General features: G+C 44.1%; 1 protein-coding gene across 1 annotated transcript; it reads right to left on the reverse strand.

Annotated features, from left to right (window-relative positions):
* Positions 1-6353: 6353 nt before the first annotated feature.
* Positions 6354-16165, reverse strand: prl (prolactin). The gene is made up of 7 exons (XM_068750311.1): positions 16132-16165; positions 16019-16070; positions 15750-15928; positions 8808-8929; positions 7671-7778; positions 6650-6832; positions 6354-6545 (listed from the first exon to the last, which is right to left on the reverse strand). The coding sequence occupies exons 1-7, from the start codon at positions 16163-16165 to the stop codon at positions 6354-6356; spliced, it is 870 nt and encodes a 289-aa protein (XP_068606412.1).
* Between the last annotated feature and the right edge of the window lie 142 nt (positions 16166-16307).

The raw sequence follows: 16307 nt of genomic DNA on the forward strand, positions 1-16307 counted from the left end.
CGACCAGCTCTCCTTTACTTGCTTATCTACAAGCCCTTAATGTATGTTCATGAGTGTGAAAAGAATTTCCCCGATGGGAATTAATAAAGTACATTAAATGTTCAACTATATCTCATTTTTCTATTTTTTCCGCACAGCCGTCTTATTTTTAAGTCTCTCATTTCCTTTGTAGGTAATGTCATACTGTAAGGTTTTGGACATTGTTACCCTCACAAACGGGATGAGGAAAGTTGTATAGAAAGTAAAAATGAGCCACAGCAAACGTGTTCCATCTTTCTAGAACTCTGTCCTTTTTAATTTAACTGATTTTTGTATCCGTAAATGTGGTTTTCAATGTTGAAATTAAATGCTTTTTGCTAACTCCATTCTGAATCAGATCCAGATGAGATTCTGTGGTGAGATAGAGCCCCCCCCCCCCCCCCCGTGTCAAATTCCATAAATTGGGGTTCTGGGCTTTTTCCTTGGGTTGACTTTCATTCGTTTCCCTCTCTCGATAGCGGGCGTGGCAGAGACCGGAGCGTCAGAGCAGACACATCCAATCAATCATCCGATTCCCCAGCTGCTGATAGTCCCTCGGTCACCAGCCTTCCGATCACCGGATCACCCACATGTCTCCCGTGCCTGTTTCCCGTCCCCTCCGATCTGCTCCTGGTTTCCCGTTCCTGTCTCTGCTCGTTGGTGAAGCCGTTCCGTTTTCTGCCGTTTCTGAACCCAGCTGAGTATTTGGACTTTGTTTGTCTGAGTTAATCACCAGCCCAGCTGTTGTTTCTGCGCTTTTGTTCGGCTGTGATTTTGTGTTGTTTTCTTACCGGACGTTCCAGCCCGTCCAGCCCGTCCAGCCCTCAGTACCGTTTTAGGCTGAGTGTTTTTTGTTTGAGAGCTATTAAAGACTCTGTCTCCGCATTTTTGGCTCCTCTCTGCTCGTTAGCCCTACGGGACGCAACACAATTGACTGCAATGTTACCGAAAATTTCAAACTGATCCAGAATCCAGGATCTCTTCTGGATCATGACCAACATTTAATCATCTGTTCCTGCTAATATTTGGAAAATTCATCAAGATCCGTCCAGAACATAATCTTTGTAGTCTATCGTTCTTAGTTTAACCTCAGACGCATATCTCCTCCATATATACATATACACAATGATTCTGTACACTATTTACAACATTCATAGTACTGTACAGGAAAATAGAAGTTAATTAACTAAACAAAATAATGACTGCATGGCATGCCAATCAACGGTCAGTGGGAGTTCTTCTTTCCAGCCTGCTGCTTCACGGTGGATTGCCAGATTGTGGCATGCAACAGATTGTCGCAATCATCTTGTCTACAGCTGCTTTTCTTCCTGGTGGGTCACCGGCGCCATCTCAGTTGTCTGCGGGTGAAAGGTAGAGCACACCCCGGACATGTCGCCAGTGCATTGCGTAACCACACAAAAGACAAACACATACACATGTGTGCTCACACATTTAGCAGAGCACAGATCATGCCGCATTGCCTCAGATACAATATTATCATGTTTACCACGACCTCTTATTGGTGAGAAGTTTTTACACGTGTGAGCAGGAAGTCGCTGGAGGCTGCAATCGATCTGCCGAGGGTTGGGTTGGTGATCACTGGAAAAGTGGTCGTCATAGCAGAGTTGTGTTGAATGATGCATGATGTTAACTGGTTAAACTTACCTTAACCTGCTGTCCGATAAAAAGCCCCCGCCTGCAGATCTTAAGTGTTCTGTTCCCCTTAAAGCAGCGTCACATCTTAAGTGTTCTGTTCCCCTTAAAGCAGCGTCACATCTTAAGTGTTCTGCAGCCTGATGGTGATGTCATCGCCGCTCACTGCAGCTTGTTGTTCTCATTATAAAGGCTTTTCCAACATGCATGGATAATCATATATCTTTAATACCGAGCTTTCCAGTTTCAGATGTTTAATTGAAAGGAACAGAAACACAAACATTTGACAGGCGACATAATTGTGTACAATAACAACAACAACAGTTAAACGTGCTTCAGACCGAGATATTTTCCATTTTTGATGAACTTATGTAGCAAAAATGAACAAGCGATTCCAACATTTCTGAATAACTTTATCCCTAATGTCAGTCTGAACTCCATTCAAAGCTTCGTAAAGTTTTTTAAGGTCCTAATTGTGGCACGATTCATGTAGTGACTTAACGCAGCGCAGACGCCCGCGATGCCGTTACTTTCTACAATAAAGCAGTCTAAATTAAGTTACCAGCTTTCGCTGGTCAGACAGTCGCTGGAAAAGGTTCATTCTGTCTTTGTGGTTTTCACTGTTTGTAACGTTTAACCTTTTATTCAGACGAAGGATCGTTTAGCTGCTTGGCTAGTTTCGACCACTTCCTGTAGCCTTAGCGTCCGAGGCTACAGTCAAGCCGCTAAACAATCGTCTGTCTTGTGAAAAAGAACGTTTTAAAACATACACAAGATAGTACTGAGTAAATTATGTCTGTCAACAAGTAATAAGTTACACAGCTAACACAAAGTGCTCTGAGCTAATTCCTGCGTGTTTTAGGGAGCATCGTTCCCGTTGATCCGAGCCAGAATCTCCGTCTTTGTTCAGACAAAAGCTTCGTCTTCTCACATCCATGAAGGCCAATGACGGGGACGCGATAAAACCTAAATTTAACTGGACCAGCACGATTTAAACCTCTACTGACCCAGCAGGAGAAGGAACATTTTCACTCTGTTTTATCTCGACACTGTCCCGAGCTGTCCGCAGACCGCGAGCTACCGTATTGGCCCGAATATATAGCAGACAGGGGGGCGGAGCTTTCAGTTATCAAGCTCCTTTATTGTGGAATCAGCTCCCTGATTGGTTCCTGAGACAGACACCATCTCTATGTTCAAGAGTAGATTAAAGACTTTCCTTTTTAACAAAGCTTATAACTAATCGATGCAGTAATCAGTATAATCAATATGCTGTCATTAGGCAGCACTGGTGGCTTAACATCATGACACACTGAGCTCCTCCCCCTTTATCTGGTTATTCATGTTATAAATATATGTCAGTAATCTCTCTCTCTTCCTGTAGTCTTGTTCGCTCTCTCCCTCTGTTTGTCCCTCTCTCTCTTTCAGGTCCTTCTGTCCGTTGTGCTGCAGAACCTGGACCTGTGTCCCTCAACACTGATGTCCACGTCGCTAGCATTAGCATCTATAGCTTTATATCGCTAGCATTAGCATTTATAGCTTTATATCGCTAGCATTAGCATTTAGTTTTTGTCTGCTCCTGCTCTGTCTCGCTATCACTTCCCTATCCATCTCCTTGACTCGTCTCCGACCTGCCATTCTCTCTCTCTCTCTCTCTCTCTCCCTCTCTCTCTCTCAACCCAGCCGGTCAGACAGATGGCCGTCCACCATGAGCCTAGGTTCTGTCCAAGGTTTCTGCCCGTTAAAGGGAGGTTTTTCCTTGCCTCCGTTGCTCTTGTGGGTCAAGGTGGGTTCTGTGTTTCCCTGCAGGTCTTTCCCTGCTAATCCTGTAAAGTGCCTTGAGACGACTTTATGTTGTGATCTGGCGTTATATAAATAAAACTGAATTGAATTCAGATATTAAGATGTGAGACAGTTTTTGCATGATTTGAATGTGGCAAAATAACATGCTTTTTCTCTCGAATTTATTGTTATAATCATTTGTTTCAGATGTACCGTAATTATTTTCTGTATAAAAATTGAAATTGGTGTTCAAAAAGTATTTTCTCAAACTTGAGTCTTGAAAAAGAGGGGGTCGTATTATATCCGGGGTCGTGTTATATCCGGGGTCCTGTTATATTCGGCCCAATACGGTAATGCTACATTAATGCTCATGCAAACGGTCATGGCGCAGGCGCCGCAACAGCGCCGTATGCCGTGACGTCATCTGGGAACTATGTATAGTGCATTCCTTCTTATGCCATATATAACATCAGACAGAGATATATAACATCACACACAGAGATATATAACATCAGCCACAATACCCACACTATGGAAAACTGCTACCATGATCCCAGTATAAAAAAAACCAGACCCACAGAATTCAATCATGGAGATTAATTATTCAACAATATTTTAATAGTTCCTCCAGCTCTTATTATTATTCAAATATTTATCCCCGTCCCCGGGAATCAAACATTCTATCGGACCGGTGTCTGTAATAGTGGAGCGGGGCCGTATTTCTGTGTTTAATCATTTACGACTGAAGGGTGTCCTACTGTCCTCTCTGTCTCTCATGGGTCCGTTCCAGGATCCAAAACATCACAGAGATGGATGCGCCCAGCTTTTTCTTTAACCTGGAGAGGACGCATGGGCAGAACAACATAGGAACTCGCTGATCCTGGCTGTGGGTTTGTACACGCCGCTCTCCAGTAGGAGGAGAATCAATCACTCTTTGAGGGGTTCTGTGCTGAACTACCTCTGGTCTCTGGGCTGGACCGACCACTACAGACTGAAGAGCTCCGTCTTGACATCAATGGCCTGACGTATATTTGATAAAACGTCTGTCTGATAGCCAGAATAAAGGGGCAACCAGGAAAGGAGGTGGCAGGCTTAAATTCAATCTCTTTAGCATTGTAGATAAAATCAGTTAAAAAGAACGCTGACTTCTAGGTTAATTTCTCAGTGTATGATCTCAGATCAAGGCCTTTGCATAAAGGACGATCAGGATGTCGGCTTTCAAATGATTCCTGACAGCTACTTGCAGTTCCAGGTGGAACGTTGCGAAGGCGGGACGGGAGGATCCCGCTGTGCTGCACTGTATTCGACTCGTTCTGACGGAGATACAGACAGACGACAGAACCACCGCCGTCTGAGCAGCAGCGTCAGCTGAGACAAGAACACTTCCTGTTATGTATTCTGCTTAAATTAAACAAGCTTTACGGTTTGGTACTGGAGGGAATTTCCATATTAGACGGGATTCCACAACGTGATTACATGACATCCGGAACACACAACATTTAGTTTGCGCTGATATCTGAACTAACTTGTACTGATCTGTTAATTATAGAAATGTCTGAATCTTAACCCACATTCTCCTCATTGAATACGCACCCACTACGGAGAACAAGAACCGGGAGAGGGTTAGAAATCCTTTACAATAGCTGATAAATCTAAAATGTCAAAATGAGCACAAACGGACAATTTTGAAGATTCTGCCTTAATATCTATTAAAACCTCTAAAACTTTGAACTGCTTCACTTGATAAGTCTCAAAGTTGAACAGATGATGTTCGGATGGTGTGCTATCGTTGACTCGGTGCTCTCGGGAGTAACATCATTGAGTGTTTACATCATGCTCAGCAACAATGAACCTCACGGTGCTGTCCTTCACCATAGTATTATAGTCAGGAGCCTCACGGTGCTGTCCTTCAACATAGTATTATAGTCAGGAGCCTCGAGGAGTGATACGTACCGGTGCTGTCCTTCAACATAGTATTATAGTCAGGAGCCACGCGGAGTGATACGTACCGGTGCTGTCCTTCAACATAGTATTATAGTCAGGAGCCACGCGGAGTGATACGTACCGGTGCTGTCCTTCAACATAGTATTATAGTCAGGAGCCACGCGGAGTGATACGTACCGGTGCTGTCCTTCAATATAGTATTATAGTCAGGAGCCACGCGGAGTGATACGTACCGGTGCTGTCCTTCAATATAGTATTATAGTCAGGAGCCTCACGGTGCTGTCCTTCAACATAGTATTATAGTCAGGAGCCTCGCGGAGTGATACGTACCGGTGCTGTCCTTCAACATAGTATTATAGTCAGGAGCCTCGCGGAGTGATACGTACCGGTGCTGTCCTTCAACATAGTATTATAGTCAGGAGCCTCGCGGAGTGATACGTACCGGTGCTGTCCTTCAACATAGTATTATAGTCAGGAGCCTCGCGGAGTGATACGTACCGGTGCTGTCCTTCAACATAACGAACAAATAAATTTTTCAAGAGGCGATTTTTATGGATATGCATATCTATTAAATGAATCAATAGACATGTTTAATGCAAGAAAGTGTCTTTAAATGTAAAGTGCAAATGCAGCAGGTTGTCGCCAGACACGCATCAGACAGGTTTCTATCGAAGTTTTAAGCATGAGATTCTAATGGATTCCTTTCATGTGGTGTCAGTCAGGAACTGGCAACTGATTCTGCCGAGGCCAGTTCAAAAGTTTTATCTTGGCACATTGTCATTGATAATTCTGTCTGACATAATTCCCCCCCCCCAAAAAAAGAATCTGATCCTGTGTGTGCCATGTAACCCCTCCTCACGTTATCTTGGTGAAAGCTCATAATGACAGCTACTTAGCAAGTAGAATATTAGCGTGTATCAGATTTCTAGCATACATTGATCCAGCACGCTCCTCGTGGTTTAACACATGTCAGGCTGCATCCTTGCCGCTCGGCAGCGTAGGACTTTGAGGAAGCTGTCAATCTTGTGGGAGTCCCGACGGAAGCAGGACAACAGGAAGTGTAAGTTGGCTAGTCTGGAAAACTTGTCGTGATCCATGTCATTGCTTCCTTTGAAAGGCAGGAAGGAGATGGCCTGAGCCGCTGGACCCAACTGAGAAAAAAGACAGAAACAGGCGGCGTGGCTATTGGAGGACAGCTGTTGTATTAACATTTAAATGCTTGCAAAAGGAAAACTAAATGTATTTAAGTGCTCACCTTCCCAGAGAGAACATCCAAGCCATCACCCAGGCTCTTTGAGTGCTCCTGCAGCTCACGGATCTTGCTGGAGATGCCGTTCTGAGCTGGGTGAGGAAGGGTCTTAGCAGAGGTGGACATGAATGCCAGGGGGTCGAGCCAGGCTTGGAGGAGGGAGCGAGCCAATGACAAGAGGTCTGACTCCTGCAGGAGAAGTCAGGCGCAGAATAAATGATGCTGAACGGTAAGAACTCAGAATAATAATAATAATAATGCTTTGGTCTGGGCACTCAAAGACTCTTTCCATTGTGCATTATTCATTCACTCCATACTTGGGTTGGTAAGCTACTAGCCACAGCTGCCCTGGGCCTGCCATCGGCCCTCCTGACCCCACCGACATTCACTCGCTCACTACATTCACACAGGCAATGTGGGTGAAGTGTGTTGCCCAAGGACACAACAGTGCACACATGTGCCTGAGCCTGGTATCGAACCGCCAACCTCTCGATCATAGAACGACCAGCTCAACCACCAGCGCCCCGTCGAATGAAAGCAGTAGAAATCTAAAGCATGCTGGTACATTTACGTAACTGTTGTCTGTGCAGATTGTGAACCGCGTCCTCCAAAGATATTCCAATTACACTTTATAGCCTGCAGAGGGCAGTAAACGTAACAGTCACTGTGAAATGTAAAGGCCTTTTCCCTTGTTTTCTAACTTTCAACTGTACATCCACCCAATGCCAAGTTGTTTTCATGTTTTTGTTCTGAGCTCATGGGATTTCTGGTGAAAACTGAGGAACAGAATATCTGATGGACTCATTATTTGTGGCTGAAAATAAAGATAAATATTAGTTTTTAAAAATGCATTCTAATCTTGCGATTTCAGTCCAGCAATATAGTCCGTTGATTTATATCTGGCGTCCATCTGCATGTCAGAAAAAGCAGTGGCTTGTATGAATGTGTCGGTAAAGCACAGTGATGAAGTGGAGGCAGTCGGTTTGACCTGCAGCTGCCTCGAAGAATGAGAATCACAGACACGTACTGATACTAGAAGAGCCTGCTCCTTGTCAGTTGGAGTCTGGAGCGAGCTGGTGTGGCACATGGAGGGACGAGGCATGACCATCCGGCCTACAGGTGAGAAACTGAAGTCCTGGAGGGGGGAAGGATGGATCCCATTAAATAAAGTCACATTGTAAACAAGAGACAATCAGAGATTGCAGACCCCGCCTCCAATAGACTATTGGATCTTGTGAGACAGTAAACAGGGCTTCCGAATCAGAGGGGCCAAACCTGCTCTAGCTTGCTGCTCCGGAACGGGAAAAGATACAACTACAACTGTAACACATATGAAACTAGAATGAACTATGAGTGTTCACACCAAATCTGAAGTCTCTAGCTCCAGAATTGAGGTCAGGATGGACTCCTGAAAAATGCAGATTTTAGAATGAAAATTAGCTCTCAGATCCGGATTGTGATCCGGATCCGGCCGAAATTAGTCCTGGTCATTGACCTTTAAGGAGTACTTATGTGTGATTCTTTTCAGATCCATACCGCCATGCGTTTTGAAGAAATTAAGAAAAATGTCAAAAAGTGCCCTAACTCGCAATGTTAAAGAATCCTTTAAAACATTCTAGAATCTGGATCCAGATCCGGATCAACGCCATTCTCGGGGAGGACCGAGCCACGGACAGAACATTGCTTGTGTAAAAATTTCATGTCGATTGGGTTTCTAGTTTTTGAGATATGTGCTCGGACAGACAAACAAACAGACAAACAGACAGACAAACAGACCCAATTGCAATACCCTCGCCTCCCCTTCGGCGAGGGTACATATCCTCGCATATCCTCCTGAGACCCAGCCAGTTAGCATGTCCTCTGTCGTGGACATTTGTCCATCACAGAGGACATGCTAACTGGCGGGATGTTAAGGCTACCTGTAGGTTTGAGATAGCTAAAATGTCAAGTCTTGCAAGACGTCCGTCACAGCCATGATTAACAGCAATTCGTTTTTATTCTCATTTTCTTTCTGTGCTGAATGCATGCACACAAGCATAGTGAGAGCACACAGCAGTTCACACCAAAGTGAAATGAGAACTCCAACAGCCCTGCTGGCCAGAGGGGTGCATGCTGGGGACCCCCTTCAGAGAGTAGAAGAGCACGGACACACGGCGGCGCTGACCAGGTCGTGGGCGAGCGTTGTGCTGAGGGAGTGCAGCGCGTCAGAGCGCTGGGAGGCTCGGTCCAGCAGGTCGCTGACGGGGACGGCGTCGCACGCCACCACCGCACACAACACTGTGGGACAGCGACGGAGTCAGGTAAAGATGAGCGCATTCATTTAATGGACGTCATATATATATATAACATCACACACAGAGATATATAACATCAGACAGAGATATATAACATCACACACAGAGATATATAACATCACACACTGAGCTATATAACATCAGACACAGAGATATATAACATCAGACACAGAGATATATAACATCACACACAGAGATATATAACATCAGACAGAGAGATATATAACATCACACACAGAGATATATAACATCACACACAGAGATATATAACATCAGACACAGAGATATATAACATCAGACACAGAGATATATAACATCACACACAGAGATATATAACATCAGACAGAGATATATATAACATCACACGCAGAGATATATAACATCACACACATAGATATATAACATCACACACAGAGATATATAACATCACACACATAGATATATAACATCAGACACAGAGATATATAACATCAGACACAGAGATATATACGGTAACATCAGACACAGAGATATATAACATCAGACACAGAGACATATACGGTAACATCAGACACAGAGATATATAACATCACACACAGAGATATATAACATCAGACACAGAGATATATAACATCACACACAGAGATATATAACATCACACACAGAGATATATAACATCAGACACATAGATATATAACATCACACACAGAGATATATAACATCACACACAGAGATATATAACATCAGACACAGAGATATATAACATCACACACAGAGATATATAACATCACACACAGAGATATATAACATCAGACACAGAGATATATAACATCAGACAGAGATATATAACATCAGACACAGAGATATATAACATAACACACAGAGATATATAACATCAGACAGAGATATATAACATCAGACACAGAGATATATAACATCAGACAGAGATATATAACATCAGACACAGAGATATATAACATCACACACAGAGATATATAACATCAGACAGAGATATATAACATCAGACACAGAGATATATAACATCACACACAGAGATATATAACATCACACACAGAGATATATAACATCAGACACAGAGATATATAACATCACACACAGAGATATATAACATCAGACACAGAGATATATAACATCACACACAGAGATATATAACATCAGACACAGAGATATATAACATCAGACAGAGATATATAACATCAGACACAGAGATATATAACATCACACACAGAGATATATAACATCACACACAGAGATATATAACATCAGACACAGAGATATATAACATCACACACAGAGATATATAACATCACACACAGAGATATATAACATCACACACAGAGATATATAACATCAGACACAGAGATATATAACATCAGACAGAGATATATAACATCAGACACAGAGATATATAACATCAGACACAGAGATTCATTCATCCATTCATTCATTCATTCATCATCCATCCATCCATTCATCCATCCATCCATCCATTCATTCATCCATCCATCCATTCATTCATTCATCCATTCATTCGTTCATTCATTCATTTCCCAACCGTTCTGTCCGTTACCGGGTCGCGGGCCAAGCTGGAGCCTATCTCAGCAGGCGACACCTCGTACAGTAAAATAACGATTGTTAAAGGTCAGCAGAACTTTTTGGCTCTCTCCGAACGAACTCAGCTTCTGAAGAAGATGTTGTCTCTGGTGACACTTCTGGAGGATCTGCTCCGTGTTGGAGGAAAACCTCAGAAGGCTATCAAATATGGTTTCCAAGTACCAACACTCTAACCCCCCCCCATGGTGACCATTCCTAAAACCATTTTCTGCTGCTGTTTCCTGTTTTTCCAGCCGACATTACACTTTTACCGAGAACACAGCGTCTGTGAAGGACCTGCTGATCAGATATATTACAGAGATCCAACTTTTACACCTTCAAAACTCTGATTTTGCTCTTCATGCAGTCATTATTTCAAGTGTAGACGGTGTTATAAAGAAATGTTTCATCTAATTTCACATTTTCAGAGACTTTCATGGATCACGAGACTCAATAATGTCCTCTCACCTGTCGTGACGAGTTTCCATTGGCCCACAGGAAAGTGAGCCATCTCTGGTCCGTTGCTGCGCTTTTTGCGTTTCTCCGCGATGTCTCCGCTTTATACTTTTTCTGCTTCAGTAATTTGCTTATGCAGCAGCTGTGTCTGAGTGTGTGCTTATTTTGGAACTTGTTTAGTCCAGTTCATAATGAGAAACATGGATTGAATGGATGCAATGCGTGTGTGTGTGTGTGTGTGTGTGTGTGTGCGCGTGCGTGTGTGTGTGCGTGTGCGTTGGGGGAGGGGGGTGGAGATGTTCCTCTGTGATCTTAATTAGATGGATGAATAAAACACTGATGTTCTCAGAGTGTTTGGTCAAGCTGCTGCAACATATTTATTCATTGATTCATTTCACAGTTAGATGTAATCAAATAAAATCATTTCTGATCACAGTTCTCCTGAGCTTTCATGTACAGCACATTTTGTTTAGATATGGAATGCATAATTTCAGGTGATTGCACGATATAACTTAATCTGGATCGAGATATATTTGTGGTTGAGATGAAAAGTTATTTCTACAAATTTTAGATCATTATTTTATAGTAGCACAGTTTAGACGAGTCACCATCACTATACCTTGGGAAGAAGCCAAACCCACACAGAACAGCTTCAGATCAGGATTCGAACCCAGAACATTCCTGCTCTTTGGTGAAAGAGATATTAAAGAGAACCTAAACCGTCCAGAGAGAAAGTGGAGACATATGTCTGCACACCCAGATGGGAAATTCAATTGCTGATCATTTACTCTGATTACTCTGATTACAACAAAACAATACGTTTTGTTGTAATCAAGGTCAGTGCAGTTTCAAATAAAAAAAAACCCCCATATCAGAACAAACATGGCTTGCAAAGAGAATCCCAGTAGCCAGTGGGGCGAGTACCAGCTAACTGCGAGTGGCAGATCTAGAAAAGGATGTACCGTAATTCCCGGTGTACAAGCCGCTACTTTTTTCCAATATTTTGAACCTTGCGGTTTATGCAACGACGCGGCAAATTTACGTATGCAGTGAGGCTATGTAGGTGAGCTAATAGGCTAGCAAAGAAACAAACTTTAGAGGCAAGCTAGGCTAACAGATACAGCTAACCCTAAGAGGTGAGGCTGGACTGACGCTGGCAGGCCGACCTGCAGGTTAGCTGTAGCCAGAACACAAAGCTAGCTGTTAGCGGCAGCTACCCGGAAGGGGGGCTCACACACACACCCCTAAAAACCGGGACACGACGTAAAGAGTATATAAACCCGCCCCATCAGCGGCCAATGCCCCCCAGGTGCTGCTACCACACCTGCTCCGATCACCTAACCTGGTCGGGGGCCACCTCGTGGCCAGGGGGCCCTACGCAGCTGCTTAGGTTGCTTGTAGGCTCCTTTTGATTGGTCCTGCTAATGAGAGGTTCTGTCACTGCAGAGTGGGCTCCCGGTCCGAGGCACCGTACGACGAGACGGATCCTCACCCCGTGTTGAAACGAGAAATCGACCAGCCTCCTTAGATGACTTGAACCAGTTTGTGATGTTGTAAAAATGCAATGTTCTTGAAATCACAGATTTAGAACAACCAATTTCTGTTGCTATGGGAGATACGATCACCATCGAGCAGTCAGTGAAACTGCAAGTTAGGCTGTCAGAGGAATTAGCGCCAGGTGCTAGATTAACACCAGATTAACACCAGATTAACACCAGATTAACCCCAGATTAACACAGAATTAACACCAGATTAACACCAGATTAACACAGAATTAACACCAAATTAACACCAGATTAACACCAGATTAACACCGGATTAACACCAGATTAACACACAATTAACACCGCATTAACATCAGATTAACACTAGAGTAACACACAATTAACACCGCATTAACATCAGTTTAACACCAGATTAACACTAGATTAACACTATATTAACACCGAATTAACACCAGATTAACACCAGATTAACACCAATAACTGGGAGGTATCTGATCTTGTTCTCTAATTTTGATCAGTGTTCTTTTTCTAATTTCTTTTCTTCTTTTCTTTCTTTTTCTTCATTATATATTTAAATCTTGATTATTATGCTTAAAATTGATCTCTTTCTCTTCTGCTTGGATAATTTCAAATATGCAGCAACCTTGACATTTAGTACATTTTAGATTGTTCTCAATTTTTTTATCTGCAGTGTATTACAGTGTTTCATTTAATAATTAAAAAAATGGTTTCTTCCAGATTCTTTCAGGCATCTGGTTGACCAGCCCGGCCACTAGATGTCCCTTGTTTTGTTCTCGGGGAGTTGTCAACCCTACGCCTGAGGTCTTCTCTCTTTTGTCATGTGTGAGAGGAGAGGCCTGTATAGAAACAGACGATAACTACATTAAAGCTGCAAAGAAACAGGAATGGAAACCTCAGGTTGCAGAATGAAACTGAAATGTCTAAATTGCAAATTAAATGATATAACATGAAAAAACGAAAGCAAAAAATACAGTGAGGTAACATTTTATGAGACTAAATTCAACTTCTATCAAAACTTGGAACGGCAAAAATCATGAGGGACATACTAAGTTCCCCTACACTCTGTTGGGGGGGGGGGGGGGCACACACACGTCAATCTTACTGCGGTACAGCACAGCCAGGCAGCCAAACTGCAAACTGATGCACACACACACACTCCTATAAAACCCGTCTAACGTGTGTGCCCCCCCCCCCCCCCCCCCCCCCCGTGTCAGCGAGCTCCACACCCCCTTCCAGTGAGCTCATGTTTGTGCAGCCTGCAGGACACCAACGCCCCGTTCTGTTCCCGTTCTGGTGGATCCTGCACCAAGACGTCCCACCTGCAGATAGGTAACTATCTTTACCGACTGATTTTCATATGGAGGCTTTTGGGCAAATGTTCCACTAATTTAATGTTGCATGGCGTTAAATATTGCACTGGTAAATCCTACCATTTCTACATGTTTCCCATTAAGTCAGAAGTCTGCTTCACCCTTTGTCCTTTATGCATGAGGCAGCATGATTTCTGCTGGGAGGGTTTTCCATGCTTGGAGGTAATTAGATGACATTTAATGCTAATGTAATTTAAGCACGGCACTCTGAAATAGGAATGGGCGCTAATTTTAGAAACAATGGAGTTGACGTGGGCTAACATTTCATAGAATTGTTCAGGTGAGTGTTTTTTCCTAAAGCAAAAAGAGAAGAAATGACTTATTTTCTTCTTGGATGCAACTTTCCAGCAGGTTTGTGGAAGCAGCCTCAGGTTTGCTCAGGAGTCAGGACTACATTTCCCATTATTCATAGAATGGAAACTGGGAGATGACATAGAATCTCATGGTTCAGATGAGATCTGGCAGGAAAGCTGATTAAATCGTACAAGGATACAGCGTCATATTAGAGTCAGAGGAAATCCTGCAAAGGGGGACAAAAGTGTTCTTCTTTTTGTGTGAAGTAAAATGATTCCTGAAGGCTGCAAAGTATCAGGACATTTGTTTCTCATGAAAGATCCCATAAATGTTATTAAAGTTTAGCCGTGATCAGAGTCGATGATGTTCAGTCAGAAGGAGTTCTTCATCCTGGTAAATGTTCATCATTATCTTAATGTCTATTTGGCTTTTAAAACCAATAACCTTGAAGCAAATAAATCCCACCTGTGCTGCAAATAGTAAAGATTTTTTTATTGAACATTGACACAGTAAATACAAAGACCTTTTAAAAGCAACTTTGTGTTTGCTGGACATAGATAACGCTTCAAAACTTTCCCAGTGGACCTTCAAACCTTCAAACAACTGAGGTCACATGACCCAATGTGGAAACTTAGGCTGGAAGAGAAGCAATATATTCACAGGATTCTATTCCATACGTAACTGCAATGAATACTGATCGTATCTGTATCTGTGCGCCATTCAGATGCAGAGTGGAGATGCTGTGGCCCCCTGCAGAGAGCTGCCACTAGGTGGCACTCTTCAACCTACAGCTCAGCCTCATTCTGATCCACATGCCCGTCACTGCACTCCAACTAATTTCTGCATGGGCTGTGAGCTTCATGAAAACAGTCAACGCAATTTTAAAATATATACACAGTAATTGCACAAATCCTCGAAAAAGAAATAGCAGCATCCAATAAAATAAAACGAGTCCCACAAGGCAGCGGTGATTATGACCTCCCCCCCCCCCCCCCCCCCCCAAGTTATCCACTGTTCATAACTCTCACAGCATCATGGAAGAACCTGTTCCTGAACCTGGTGGTTCTGGCCCTGATGCTGCGCAGCCTCCTTCCAGGTGGGAGGGGCCAAACAGTCCATGTGCAGGGTGGGTGGGGTCCTTCTTGATGGGAGGGGTCAAACAGTCCGTGTGCAGGGTGGGTGGGGTCCTTCATGATGGGAGGGGTCAAACAGTCCGTGTGCAGGGTGGGTGGGGTCCTTCATGATGCAGGTTCCTGCTGTAGATGTCACTGACGGTGGGTCGGCTGCTCTCCGAGGTCCTTTGGGCCGATTTAAGCACCCGCTGCAGGACCTTCCTGTCTGCAGGTCCTTCCTGTCTGCAGGGCCTTCCTGTCTGCAGGTCCTTCCTGTCTGCAGGTCCTTCCTGTCTGCAGGGCCTTCCTGTCTGCAGGACCTTCCTGTCTGCAGGACCTTCCTGTCTGCAGGGCCTTCCTGTCTGCAGCAGAGCAGCTGCCGTACCACACCGTGATGCATGATGGGAGGGCACTCTCCACCGCACACCTGAAGAAGGACGCCAGGACCGGGGAGCCCATACCTGCTCGCCTCAGCCTCCTCAGAAAGTAGAGGTGCTGGTGGGCCTTCTTCACTAAGGCGGCCGAGTTGGTCCTCCATGTCAGGTCGCTAGCGATGTACACGCCCAGGTACTTGATGCTCTGGACCACCTCAACAGCCGCTCCTCCGATGTAGAGGGGAGGGGGGGTGTAGCCTCCTTTCCTGTAATCCACAAACATCTCCTTCGTTTTCTTCACATTGATGCAGAGGTTGTTTTCTCTGCACCACTGCACCAGATGTTCCACCTCCTGCATGTCCTCCGACTCGTCGTTGTTGAGGATGCGTCCCACCACTGCTGTGTCGTCTGCAAACGTAACAAACGAAAGCCAAGACTGGGAGCTACAGAAGCCGCCACCAACTCCTACCGCCGCCGCATCCTGCCCCTTGCTGCCTCCTCATTCTTGGTGGTGCGGGTGGTTGAGTGGGTCGTCCTATGATCGAGAGGTTGGTGGTTCGATTCCCGGCCCGGGCACATGTGTGCCTAAGAGTTGCCTCCTTAGGCAAGACACTTCACCCACATTGCCTGTGTGAATGTAGTGGG

The sequence above is a fragment of the Brachionichthys hirsutus genome, chromosome 16 (assembly GCF_040956055.1).
Source record: "Brachionichthys hirsutus isolate HB-005 chromosome 16, CSIRO-AGI_Bhir_v1, whole genome shotgun sequence".
In the NCBI taxonomy this organism is placed as follows: Eukaryota; Metazoa; Chordata; class Actinopteri; order Lophiiformes; family Brachionichthyidae; genus Brachionichthys; species Brachionichthys hirsutus.

Bases quoted from the DNA above. Each gene is read 5' to 3' on its own strand.
- prl (XM_068750311.1), bottom strand. From the start codon at position 16,165: ATGAGGAGGCAGCAAGGGGCAGGATGCGGCGGCG. The intron at 16,071-16,131 runs GTAGGAGTTGGT...TTACGTTTGCAG, and splicing joins AGGGGCAGGATGCGGCGGCG to ACGACACAGCAGTGGTGGGA. The intron at 6,546-6,649 runs GTGAGCACTTAA...CTTTTTTCTCAG, and splicing joins TGGATGTTCTCTCTGGGAAG to TTGGGTCCAGCGGCTCAGGC.